Source organism: Varanus komodoensis, unplaced genomic scaffold (assembly GCF_004798865.1).
Source record: "Varanus komodoensis strain SLA01 unplaced genomic scaffold, ASM479886v1 scaffold7_3, whole genome shotgun sequence".
NCBI classification, from domain to species: Eukaryota; Metazoa; Chordata; class Lepidosauria; order Squamata; family Varanidae; genus Varanus; species Varanus komodoensis.
The window spans coordinates 6,077,696-6,090,634 of NW_025336480.1; the positions used below are offsets into that span (position 1 = coordinate 6,077,696).

A 12,939-nucleotide genomic window follows, 5' to 3' on the forward strand; every position below is an offset into this window, starting at 1 on the left:
ACATGGAGGTTTTACAGCCGTATTGAATAGCCACAACACACATCTGCAACTACTCATGCCATTTGCTCCAAGAGTGCAAGGCCTAGTTTCTTGCAATATGTCTGTTTCCTCCATTAAACGCTCATTATCGCTTAACTTTTTAACCCATTTCCCAATTGCACGTCTGTTGTGGACCTCCTAATAGGACTGTGCTTTAAATTCAACAAGACTCTGCGCAGTTAATAACTGCAGAATCGAAGTAAAGTTCTGTTAGGCATACTGTTTTATTCAGTCTGGTTCCTTGGAAAGCCCGCTTCATCGTTATCAGTAGAAATAGCCCCCATCCTCCCGGCAACAGATTGAGGACTTCCATTCTTCTCCATTGCTTGAGGCCACAACAGAGCACAGAAAGCCCTCTGTTGTAATGGAGCAAATAATTATAACATGACCATTTTCTCTTCACCTTATTTTTAATCCCTCACTGGTGAATCCTCGCTCTGATCTGAATTAGCTAAAGTACTAGAATAATGTCAGTATGCTGCAGCTAATACATCTTCAGCCATAATTAATCTGTAACGCTGACACATGCATGATGTATATATCACTGGGCTGTGGATGCTGAACAAAATGAGAAGATGTGTCTCAGGATGTTGTAACTTTGATGTTGGCCTGTTATCATCAAGCACTGCATTCGTTAAGAGTGCAATAAAGCTGGTGCTTTTGTAAAGGGCAGTGATATGCTGTGAACCTCAGAAAAGTGTTGTTTCTTTTCTTTAGTTGTAGCAAGGAGCATTTCCCATCCCAGCACTAGGCCTGGGGTTGTTTAGGGGAGCCGTCAGTCCTGTTAGACTATGTGAGTGCTCATCACGCATTGCTTTTCTCTGTTCAAGACTAATATGAAAATCACCAGGTTTGCAGACTGGCAAAAGAAGGGCAAGGCAGCTGTTACTTATCCTCATCTTTGCTTTCTTAAGCCAAAGCTATGAAACCTCAAGCTCTGTTAAGCCCCATTCATGCATTTAGTCACTGTAATTGTGCACTTTCATCCTTCCCTGACTGGGAAGAAGAAATAGAACAGCATTTACCTAAATGTGCTCTCAGGAGCCCTGATAAGACAGGTAAGAGGAACAACACAATTGCAGGTGCTTGCCCACTTTGCTTTGGATCACTATGATCCACTTCAAATGCAACAGTGGCAAATTAGCCAAGTATTTGCCATGGCTTTGCTTGTGCTGGATGGGTGCTACAGGCATTTTGAATATTCAGTCTCTGATCAGAGGTTGCTCAGTGATGTCTGAACCAGTACACTATGGGTTAAACCTGGGTTAAGCGACTCACAGTTAAACTAACAGCTAATTATGATTGTTAAAATGGCAGCATACACCTATAGTTTACCACTGCTAGGTGCAAATGCAGCCATTGGATTGCTTACCAATCTTTTTTTTTTGTTTTTGGCAGCAGGGGTGTACCTAAAGGGCCCATCAGATAGCCACTACATGTGCATTGTGAATTGGCAAAAGAAAGCGATGATAAACCAAGAGCAAGAGTCATTCAGCACTCATTCTTTGGGCCTGCGCTGCAAGATGCGAAGCAGATTGCCTGGCAATTAAAATTCACTAAGCTATTTCTCTGCATTAGTCATGTTAGAATGAATAAAATTTTGGCATAATGGATTATTTACTTTCTTAAACACAGAGTAAACCATACTTGATTTCTAAATGTGTTGAAGAGTCAACACATTAAGGTTGTAATTTCTGGTTTTGGGTCAGAGTGGGTTGATTGGTCTCTAGATATTCAACCAGGAAGCAATCTCTTCAAAGGAGGACAAGCTTTACAATTGGTGATACCATCAAAACTCAGTAGAGCTTGGGGTTACTGCACAATATAGAAAGGTAAGAAATAAATGATGAAATACACAGTTTCAGCTCAAGCATCCTTCTCAATATCAACTGGCGACTTCCTTCCTCTCTGCCACAAGGTGCTTGTTTGTGTCTTGGTGGCTCCATGCCAGTCACCTTCAGTGGATGGGAGGGTGGGCAATTTCCTCAATCCCATCACTTGTTGCACTGTAGGGTCACATGCCCCTCTTCTGCAACAGGAGGACAGGCAACCCGCAGGAATGCTCCTGTGGCAACTTCTTGGTCAGTGCTGATCCTGGTTCCTTACCAAGCTGGATGCACGGGCAGTTGGAAGGGCTGGTGCAGGCAGGGGGTGATGCCAGGAGGTCCACAGTATTTATTAACTTCTCAAGCCCTAAATTGGGTGGGGGCGGGGAGGCAATGGGTCTGTGCTGAGGTCCTGATGCAGCTCATGAACTGCACAGTGGAGGCTTTGCTGTTTGCGCCAGGTTCTTCCCTCAAATGGCACTCCATGCATATTCTCTGTACAGGCAGCATAAGGTTCCTCATATTAAGACAAGATCAATTCATCTGGCCCTCAAGCTCAGTCCTATTTGGCACCTTGGTGTAAAGGAAGACAAAAGAGCAGCTTGCTGAACAGACTTGTGTGTGTTTAGGCAAGGAAGAGGTCCTACAGCTCCAGTTATGCAGGCTGGGGAATACTGGGAGCTGTGGGTCTTTTTTTTTTTTTTTTTTTTTTGTCTAAACATGCCTAATCCCTTAAATGTTGAAGCTTGAGTTTCCTTCCCATCCAGTGCTGGGAACAGGTATCTTTCTGTCAGATACAACAAGCTTGGTACCCATTTGCTGTCTGTTGGAAGAGTTCATCTGTGCCACAGTCTGCCTTGGGTACGCTGTGCAATTTCACAGTGACAACCCAGTTTAAAAGATGTTTTTCCTGCTTTGGTCATGACAGGAAAACCTGGAGAAGAAAGGACCACGGGTTCTTGATCTGGAGCTGGAATTCGACGAACGGGCTGTCCTCATGGAGAACATTGTCTACCTGACAAATAGTTTGGAGGTGAGCACTTTTCAAGGAACACTGATGGTTCAACACACTGAAAGAGCTTGAAGGCACTGAATGTCTCCATGTACTTTTTCTGAGGTTACCCATGTAGTTAATTTTTAAACTGCATTTCAACTTGCAAAGCACCTGATCTCTACAAAACATGTCCTTGAGTTGGGTGGGGGTGAGATCAACCTTGACTTTCTACAAGAGAGACGACTCTCATCAAATGCAATCAGATGTTTTTATGCTTCATCATTATCTTAGTGTCTGAATACTTAAAAAGTGTTATGTCCACTTAGCTTGCTCTTTTCCCCAAGGTGAAAGTATTTGGGACTTCTCAAGCATTGCAGTAGAGAACTCCATAGGGGTCCTCTCTCCAAGCATAACAGTATCTGCTTGTAAGTCAAAACTACAGCAGACTGCTTGGAAATATATTTAAGTCCACAGCACAGGTGCCTGCCCTTAAACTCAGTTTGTCTGAAGCATCTTTAATTGGAACCCTCTGTGTTAAAATGGAGACAATCAATATGTGCTTAACTTAAAGATTTAATTTTATACCACCTTCCAAAAGGCCAGTTCTTCATCCTAACCTGCTAATGTTCAGGAGGGATTTCTCCCCTTTTATTCTAAAGCTGGAACAGATAGAATTGAAGTTCGCTTCTGAAGGAGATGAGAAAATTAAAGAAGACTGCTGTCCTGGAAAACCATTCTGCGTCTTCAGACTAGAGGTAAGTTTGTAGATCTATTGTGTCTGTTTTTTTCTTGTTCTGCTTGCACAGAAACTTGGTCAGAGCATTCTGTGAATGTTCCACAACACCTGCCCCCTGTCCCCCCAAATTCTGTGTCTTGGCTTCTTCTAAGCATGATGCTGCAATGGGGCTGGATTTTTATGTAGCTAGAGTAATAAGTGTGTGTGTGTATGAGTGAGTGAGTGAGAAGAGCAAGGCTATATATTGGAAGGATTTGGTGTGCATGTGTTTTCACCAGGCTGTTCATTGATGATAGTGCTAAGCTGGATTTATTCTTCCCACAACATGTCCATGTGAATGAATGATAACAATTCTGCAGAAACTGAAAGGTGGCCGGGAGGTACCCTTCCAAAAAAGACCCAGTGGGTTCCCTCTCAACAGTATTTGGTTGCAGCCCTTTTATAACGCCCTCTGGAACTTGGCATTTTCAAGAGCTGCGCAGGGCTGTCATGGACAGGACATTTTGAGGTATTTCATTCATAGCGCTGCCCTAAGTAGGAAATGACTCAACAGCACAGGGCAACATCATAGAACTTGGCCCCTGTCAGCATGTCCCACCTCAGAGTTCTGCTTCTTGGTTGATTCAAACATGATGCTGGAGTGTGGTAGCATTCTGGGAACTGGCTTTGTACTTTATATTTATTTACTGTAATCTCTAACTGATGTGGAAGTGGGAGACCCTGGAATCTTTCCTGAGTTTTGCTGATTGCCAGTACCAGTAAGGGCCTTGCTGTTTCTGGAGATGGAATAATCTTGCCTTGCAGTTGGAATGAGTAGGCTTTTGGCTTTATTTTTCATGGAGTTGTGACAGCTCTGCCTCAGTGTTCTGGGTATCCTCACTGTCAAGTTGCTGGGTATACCTCACTTGGAGGCTGGACTGGATGGCAGGTTCCTGTATTAAGAAGAGTGCTGCCTCTGCCATGGGCAAAGAGAATTGCTAAGGCTTAGACCAGGCAGGGACATTATATGCACTGGTGCTGAGATTTGGAATATGGTCCTGCAGGGAGCAAGAGGTAGATGTCAAGCTTACCGTTGACAGGTAGTGTAGTGTAGTGGTTAGAGAGCCACACTAGGACCTGAAATAAAGGTTCAAATCCCCACTAAGCTGCGATGCTCAATACGTAATGTTGGTGTAGTCACTCTTTCCTAGCAGCCAAGAGAGGACATTTAGCCGCACAACACACCTGTGAGGCTAACATGAGTGGAGAAGATTGCTACCTTGTATTCTCTGGAGGAAAGGCAGAATAAAGGTTAACACACACATATACTTACATATATATGCTTAAGTAGCCAGCAGCCATTGCACCAGAGCATGCCAGATGGATGAGAAAGAAATTCCAGCCCTGCTGAAAGATGTAACTTCCTTACCCGACGTTCCTCCCCATTCCTTTTTCCTTGCACATCACGTCTTTCTAGACTCTAAGTCTGCAAGCAGGGGGCTGTCTTGTTTTACTGACTGTATGAAAGCTTCTGAAAGAGCCTTTTTGGCTGCAGGGTGGAATAAAAATGCTTTAACTAAATACTGGGTATACCAATGGCAACTGAAATGTTCAGACGTCATCTATGTATCGTGTTGTGCCAATGGAAGCAAACCACACTGGCAAGCTGGGATCCAAAGAACACCATGATGAGTTCAGAGTCCCTGCCTTCCTGTGTCTTGCTGAGCTGCTTCTGCCTTTCTTGTCTTCTTGCAGCCTGGTGTGTCTGTCTTTCTGGTAAATCCTCAACCAGCAAATGGCCATTTCTCTACAAAGATTGAGGTCAGGCAAGGAGATGGTCGAGATACAATAATCAGACGCTTGATGAAGATGGACAGAGGAATCAAAGGTAACATTTGGGTTCAGGTTTATTCCTCAGCCATCCAGGTTCTGCATTCCTACGTGATGTCTTGTTCACTTACTGCTGCTTGTCAAAAGTTCATTTTCTTGCTCACCTGGCATCTCTTCATATTGAATCTAATTAATGGAACACACATCCCTTCTTGTTGCTTTACTGTTTTTTATTAGTAGTTTTCTGTAGCACTGCTTAGGGGCAACACATATCACAGTTTTAGTCAACCTGTGAGTCAGATGCTAAGAAGCGGAGCATTCATTGTATTCCCCATTAGGTTTTTCTGAGATTGGACAGTGGTCTATAGCACTAGCTTTTATAGAAGCTACCTTTCTCATGACAGAAGTAAAGGGTCCTGCTGAGGCCAATTTACATATATGTAGGAAAGGTGATGTACCAACATGTTCTGTAGTTCATAGTCTAAACAAAATTGCATGTGCCCAAATGTTAGAGTCAGACCCCCCCCCCCCCCGGTGTCAAGAGGAGGACTGTGTACACCAAAATGTAATGGGATATAATAAAGCAGGTTTAGGGTCAGCTCACTTTCCAAATGTTCCCTATGGTCCTTGCATACAGAAGCATGCTTGTTTTCCTTGGGAGCTTTAATGTAAAAGAGGACATCACACTTGTGAGGTGTGGTCCTCCCCCCAAGTAAACACAGCGTTCCAGAGTTTCTTTTCACAAGGCTTTACTGCTAGGCATCACTATAGAGGCACATCTCTGAGTTCACCCAGCCTGAAGTGTGGAGCCCTCTCTCACTTCCCCTAGTCTTCCTCCTCTTTATGCCCCCGTTGCCTGCACATCCCTGCAGGCGGCGCGCTCCAAAACCTAGTCCTTTTGCCTTCTCCCTGCTTCTCTGTTAACTGAATTTTCTGCCTATGCTGTCTCCTAGCAACTGGTGTCTCCTCCTCAAGCAGAGGGGTCCCTATGTCAGACTGCCTGCTCAACTCCTGCTGGCCTGCTATTGGTAGATGGGAGCTTTTCACAGTCCGGCTGACAAACCCCTCTTCCCATTCTGCTATTTCGTTGTTCCCATGGGCCCATTCTGGCACTTTGCCCCAGTGCTTGGGCACAATAATCAGATGAGGACCGAGGCTTAGGAAAAGATGGGGCTTGGGCTCTTTATGAGCCCACCTCTGGAGAAGGCCCTAAGGATTTTTGTGGTTTGGGCAGTGACCAGTTCAGTGTGCTAGCTGGACCCTCGGGAGATAAGGAGGGAGGTGGAATCAACCTGTGTCTTCTCTGGCTCTGAGCCAGCATGCAGGAGGCATCCCGGCTGCTCCGCAGGGAGTCCTGATAGCCAGGATGCCAGGTTTGTAGCTTGTCTCCTGAGGTCTCAGGAATGGCAACATTTTTGCAAGGCTAGTGTTTTCCCTCTATTATTTCCTTTTCTTTCACATTCTAAGCACTCAAGAAATAGTTTTCTAAAAACCCAGAAGGTAATAAAACGGTGACTCAAGAGATTTTAAATAAGAGTCATTTTGTGCCACTTGTGGAAGAAGCCCTGAATGATAGAATATCTCCCTACCCTGGCCCCCAACCAGATGTGCTGCACTACTACTCCCATCATCCCAGGCCAGCATGGGCAGTGGGCGGGGTCCCTGTGTCTGATATCAGGCCCTTTGTTAGGCTGTAGAACGTTGTGGCAGCAGTCTAGCAAGGTCTCTGGAGTAGGCCTAGAGCCTAGCCCATGCCCACTGTGATCCGGGTCTGAACTCCAGAGGAGAGTAGTGCTCCTCCTGGAGTTCTGCTACTGGGGAATTCTTTCTGAACCCCAAAACCTGAAGCTCACCTCCACTGCTAGTTACTATCTGCTTATGTCAGACTTGATCCTGTGGCTTAAATGGAGAAGATGCATTAAGCCATTACAGGTCTCTTGAGCCTCCCACTCAACTCACACTTTCCTAATGCATGAACTGCATTATTTTTTCATCTTAAATTTCAGAGTGTGCAGTATTAGTGAGAGTAAGTATTAGCTCCATCTCCCTGAAAGCACTTAGGGTTCATTGGAAATAATGATTTGCAGCATAAAGGCATTAAAGTAAATGTACTTTCTCACTCAAGAGCCAGGTTTCATATCCATAGCTACTGTGAAAAGGTATCTCTTTTTAGCTCACAACATGGAAGTTAAGTTAGCTATAACAAATTTCCTTTCATCAATGCAGCTTAAAAACTAATTTGCAGTTTTAGATTATTGTAAAAGTAATTATGTTTTCAAAAGTGTGTCCTAGCCAGTGTTGGGGTAAGAATTTTGGATTCTTTAGTTCGGAGAGTACTTTCTCACTATTCTCTGTCTGCATCACAGTCCTTCTTATTCTAAATCTTAGATTTGGTTAAACTGTGTTTAAATGTAGATTGATAATGTTAATTACAACTTCTAAACATCTGCTCATAATCCCCACTACCAATACCAAATGCCCCCAATCCAAAATAAAATAATTAACCCTCTGAAAGATGCCCAGTCTTTGGCAGACCTCCAGGAGGATGTTTCAGTAGTAAACAGATGGTCTTAGTGTGCAGTGAAATACGTGTGTGTGTTTAACCTAAGCTTAATAATGACCAGATTCGTACAAGCACCGCAGTCTAATTTGGCTTATTTAAACTATAGTGAGTTGCACATGCCATATTTGCATGACATGAGCCAGATGGCACCATAACCCATGGTGGCTTCAAGCCACTGTGGCATGTGGCAGCAGTGCAGACTGGCCCAGTATGTCCATGGGGGCGGGGCTGTTATTTCCCCTCCAGATTTCTAGCCCTATATGGGAAAGAGTACGGATGAGCTGTGTCTTGCGCACCTCCCCTGCAGGCTGCCTTGCCTGTCTGGTCTTCTAACAGAAGGCTCATCTGGACCAACTGGTTTCCTGTAGTGACTTGCCTTTCCATTTACATTTTTAAAGTTAAGCCCTGATTAGAGCATTTTGAGTGTTGCAATTGTAACCAATAGCCACTGGCCTCTCTCTGGGTTTTGCCCCTTTCCGGTAAGCAAGACATTAGGCGTAAATCACAGGCTGTTCTGCTGGACAGATCTGACAGGATTCTCGTTATAAGGCAGGGATAATTTCTTGCTTGTTCGGTGGCTTTGCTGATTCCAGCAGTTGCACACTAAGCCAGAGAATTATGCCTTGGTCCAAACTTTGTAAGTAGGGGAGATAATTTATTTCCTCATCACTTTAACAGCTTGTGTGTTTTGATCAGAGGAAAAGAGACCATTTTTATATTACAATGTGAAGCTGTGTTTTCTGAAAAGAGCTGAGAAGAAGAAATATAGAGCATGTCTTGCAAAGCAAAAACAGAGCACAACACGTTTCAAGCTTGGGCAGGCAATTACTAGAGATCCACAACCTGATAGTTTGAAGTGAATGAAAACCAATTGAGAGTAAATCAGTAATTCTAAATCGTTGTTTCCAGAAGATGTCACTGTTAGGCAGGCACTTGAAAAGATTGCCTGATAAAAGCTAGTGGTGAAAGAGGAACGACTTTGGCAGTCTAAAATAGCTGGCTCATTAAGAAAGTTGTGCTAAGTAGTTCTGGCTGAGAAATCGCTTCAGTTTTTTAAAACCATATCTTCTGAAACTGGATTAAAATGTATCCAATGACAAAACTGAGACAACTTTTCATGTTTATTGAAATTCTTCATTCCATTGTTATGGAATGAACAATGCATAGCTCCCCACACCTACCCTGTCTTCTTACAGTAGGATGTAAACTATGTTGCTTCTAAAGCCATCCTTCCCTTCCCCTTTCTCCTTCTTTATATGTTTTACATACAATAATATTTCTTGCATATGTTACATATGTAAATATGCAAGAACTTATTTCTGACATATTTTAATCCTCCCAATTAGCAGACATCCTCTGGGTGGCTTAGTTAAAAGACTTAAAGTCTAACCCAGTTAGGAACATAAAATAGTGCACATATTTCAAGTACTAACAACATACAGTATGAAGGAGAACAACAAACAACACAGGGATAGATAAAAGGTATCTAAGAACAGCATTAAAAATCTAGAACTGGAGCACTAAAGGGCTGAAAGAAAAGAGAAGTTTTTGTCTGGCACCAAAAATAAAACAATTCAGATGCCAGGCAAACAGTTTTAGGGGGAGAGTTCCGTAATGGAAAAGTCCCCCCTCCTTTGTAGCCACCCACCTCACTTCCTCCAGCCTGGACACCTGACAGAACACTTAAGGGACTAAGCAGGTACCCATAGGAGGAGACGTTCCTTTAGGGCCTTAATCATCAGCACCAACACCCTAAATTGTGTTTCTACACATTGGAAACAAGGGCAGCTGACAAAGCACTGGTGTCATATTTGCTAGTTTCTATTTAGTAACCCAGTTGTACTCTTCTAGAGAAATAACTCAGTATGTTTTGAGGAAATTCCTGCCAGATTTTTTTTTCCAGATGTCTGGAGTCTCTCACCTACAGTATATTATTTTTTTCCCAAAGGGATAATTTCAAGATGTCTTTCCCCATGTTTCTTCTTTATAAGGGGGAATTTTTGATTTCCATGCAGAGAAGACACTTTGTTGTAAACAAAGCATGAAAAAGACACTACATGATAGTATATAGCCTAAAGCTGCATCCAGGAAGAGAATGCCTGGCTTAAGGGTAAGCAGCATGGTGCCCATGGACCCACTAAGATGCCCTTCAGGCCCATTTAAAAAAGAAAAAGATACAATTTTTTAACCAGCAGCTATGAAATGGGGTTCTGCTGGTGCTGAAAATGGTGGGTCCAAAGGAATTGCTTGGTACTGGGCTCAGATCCCAGTTCTGCTTTGTGTTCAGTCTTTGGGGTGGGTTGTTCTTCCTTTGCCCATGCGACAGCCATTTTGTGGTCGTGCCAAGGACAGTTTCCTAGATGGTCAAATGGGCCTGTTGCCCCAAAAGTTTACTTGCTTCTTCTCTGGAAGTTTGTTTGTTTGTTTGTTTAGCATTGGGTGTTCAAGTACCTTGGGGTGCTTTTTAGTCTGCCCATTAGGAGGTGGGCCCTTGATTAGAAAGGAAGCTTGAACAGGACTAAATCACATCCCAATCTCCTCTGGAGCAAGTCAATGGGCACAGTCCCTGAAGAGCCTTTTCCAAACGACAGCATCCCTGGAAAGGGTACACAATTGTCAGACAGTGATTTACACTTCTGACAAATCCCCCTTTGCATGGAGAAAAAACATACAGAAACGTGTGTTTCTGTGTTCTGCATTTCTGAAAAACCATTTTTCACTGTGCCTGGTTAAAATGCAAAATTCCTTGATAATAAACGTATCAAATGCCATATTGGAGCATCCATAACATTTAGCATACCCTTCCCCCTAAATACAGTGACTCCTGCTGGGTTACATCTACATGGACAAAGCTGTCGATCCACCTGGTCAGGTGTGTACGTGCCATGCTGTAAATGTTGTTACCACCACCAACAGCCATTCCCACATTCTGTGGAGGAGGAGGGAGAGGGGAGTCAGAGCCTTTCCACCAGCCCTGCTGAAAGACCTGCCCATTGCCCCCTTGATATTTGTCAGCCCCTGAACTCGGAGGCTTATGAGCATGCAGTGCAGACCAGGGCAGTATTGAAGGAGCTCCCTGCCTCCCCACACCTCTGGCTCTGCACTTTAGCTAGATGGCTGCTCCTGGCTGTTGAACGGAACTTCTTCAGAGGAGACGGGTAATAGGCAGGAGCACGCTCAGGATGCGTTGCATCCTGGCAGCCCCAGTCTCTTCCCCACTCCATTCCACTCCCCCTTGGAGCGCCTCCTGTACCCCGTCTCCAAGGACAGTTTCCCAGCCTTGCAGGGGCAGCCAGCACAGTTCTTTCCACACTGGCTGCAAGGTGAAAGTGGGTAGCTGGAGCACGAATCCCAGCTCCAAGTGTGGTGTGCGACCTCTGCTATGGGAATCCGAATTATCTTGTGGCCCCCTGGATGTCTGTCTTGGAGGCTGTAGGATCACTCTTATTTTTCCTTCTTCCTGATCCGTTCCTTTTTCTGTGTGTGCTGTGCCTTTTTAAGTTATAAGCCAGCAAGCTACAGATCTGTAATCTAATTTCACGGATGTAAGATGCTCCAGAAATAGAAATACTTCAAATGAATAAATAAATAATAATATGTGGTTGTTACAAGACTAAAAGAAACATTCAGAGAATGGGAGGTCTTTGTACAACTGCCTATAGGTGGAAAAAATTGCATCCTTCTCTAGTTCACTCTTTATGCTGAGGCATTCATGCTGCATATACGTGACCCCACCTTGTGTTTAATTAAGCCTTAGTAATTAAGGACTTCTGTAACCTTTCAGGTAATTGACCTGAATAGCAACTTGTAAACGTCTGCCAAGGCATTGTTTAAAAATCTGGGCAGTGCTTTTAAATTGACCCATCTGTTCTAGTTATGTTGCATCACTCCTCTTGTGATGTGAATACTCATACAAAAATGTACCTGTTGTATTTATATTTGCATTCCTAAACATTTTTTCCAGATCTTTCCAAAGTGAAATTAATGCGCTTTGAAGACCCTCTCCGAGGCCCTCGTCGTGTTCCTGTTCTTGGAAAAGAAGATGCTGAGAAGTGTCCCATTTTAGAGCAAGCTGTCTTTTACATAGACCTAGCTGAAAAGCGGGTCCGCCTCACTGAGAATGGGCGGACAACAGATATTGGGGATACACTTGTCTATATAGTTAATTAGGCCATGCACAGAGGGCTTAATCAACGATGAATCTTTAGCTAACATCAGTGGCTTTTAAGCTAACTTGTGGACCACAGCAGATTTTAATTCCTGGGGGTGTGAGGAGGGAATTAAACTTTACATGTAGATCAAGCTTCTGCAATTTTTAAATGTGGTTACAATAAATATATTTTCCATCCTTGTGTGCTTTCTTGAAAAAAGTCAAGCCCAAATCAAGAGACAGCGGAGACCTTGCTTTCCTGCATGATGCAAATGTAATGTACAAGAACAGTGCAGTATTTCCATATTGTGGTCACCGGTCTTCTGCAATGCACTCTGGGACACGCACAGTTGAGAGACAGTGCCACATGGCCCTTCCCTTAAGGTTGCCTTTTTGTCTCAGGAGGGACAGCAGGGTTGGAATCCCTGCAGCTGTCACTTGTATGAAAGACTAAAAGCTGAGGAAATGGGAGGGACCGTCTCATGGAATGTCCCCCTTTACACAATGCTTAAGGCAGATTTCTCTAGCTGCAAGCAAAGCATGGACAGGTGAAGGAAGGAAGAGTCATGCCTCACTAGAACTTCCTCTGATGTGGTAGGGTATTGCCTAGCATGCTACACCACTCAGTTTCTGACCTACTCTTCCCAATTGCATGGCTGTTGTGTTTGACCAGATACATATATTCCTCTAAAAATGGAAGGTGGTTGTAGCGGCACTGTTTCTCTTCCCTTTCTGGCTGCACTGTGACAGAGGTGCTGCCCTAAGAGCCAGGACAACTGGTCAACCAGTTCCAGGCTATGCTGGGAAAGGGGTATGTTGCCA

General features: G+C 43.9%; 1 protein-coding gene across 2 annotated transcripts in view; it reads left to right on the forward strand.

Annotated features, from left to right (window-relative positions):
- The window catches only part of LARS1 (leucyl-tRNA synthetase 1), a 49,250-nt gene extending 36,935 nt beyond the window's left edge, over window positions 1-12,315 (forward strand). The window contains exons 29-32 of one of the 2 annotated variants that reach the window (XM_044454327.1): window positions 2,794-2,898; window positions 3,519-3,614; window positions 5,330-5,462; window positions 11,932-12,315. In XM_044454327.1, the coding sequence (XP_044310262.1) occupies window positions 2,794-2,898; window positions 3,519-3,614; window positions 5,330-5,462; window positions 11,932-12,137 (540 nt within the window). In that variant the 3' untranslated portion in view covers window positions 12,138-12,315. Of the gene's footprint in view, window positions 1-1,440; window positions 2,899-3,518; window positions 3,615-5,329; window positions 5,463-11,931 lie in introns of those variants that run through there. The other variant, XR_006417023.1, reaches the window with a different exon arrangement.
- The last annotated feature ends 624 nt before the right edge of the window (window positions 12,316-12,939 follow it).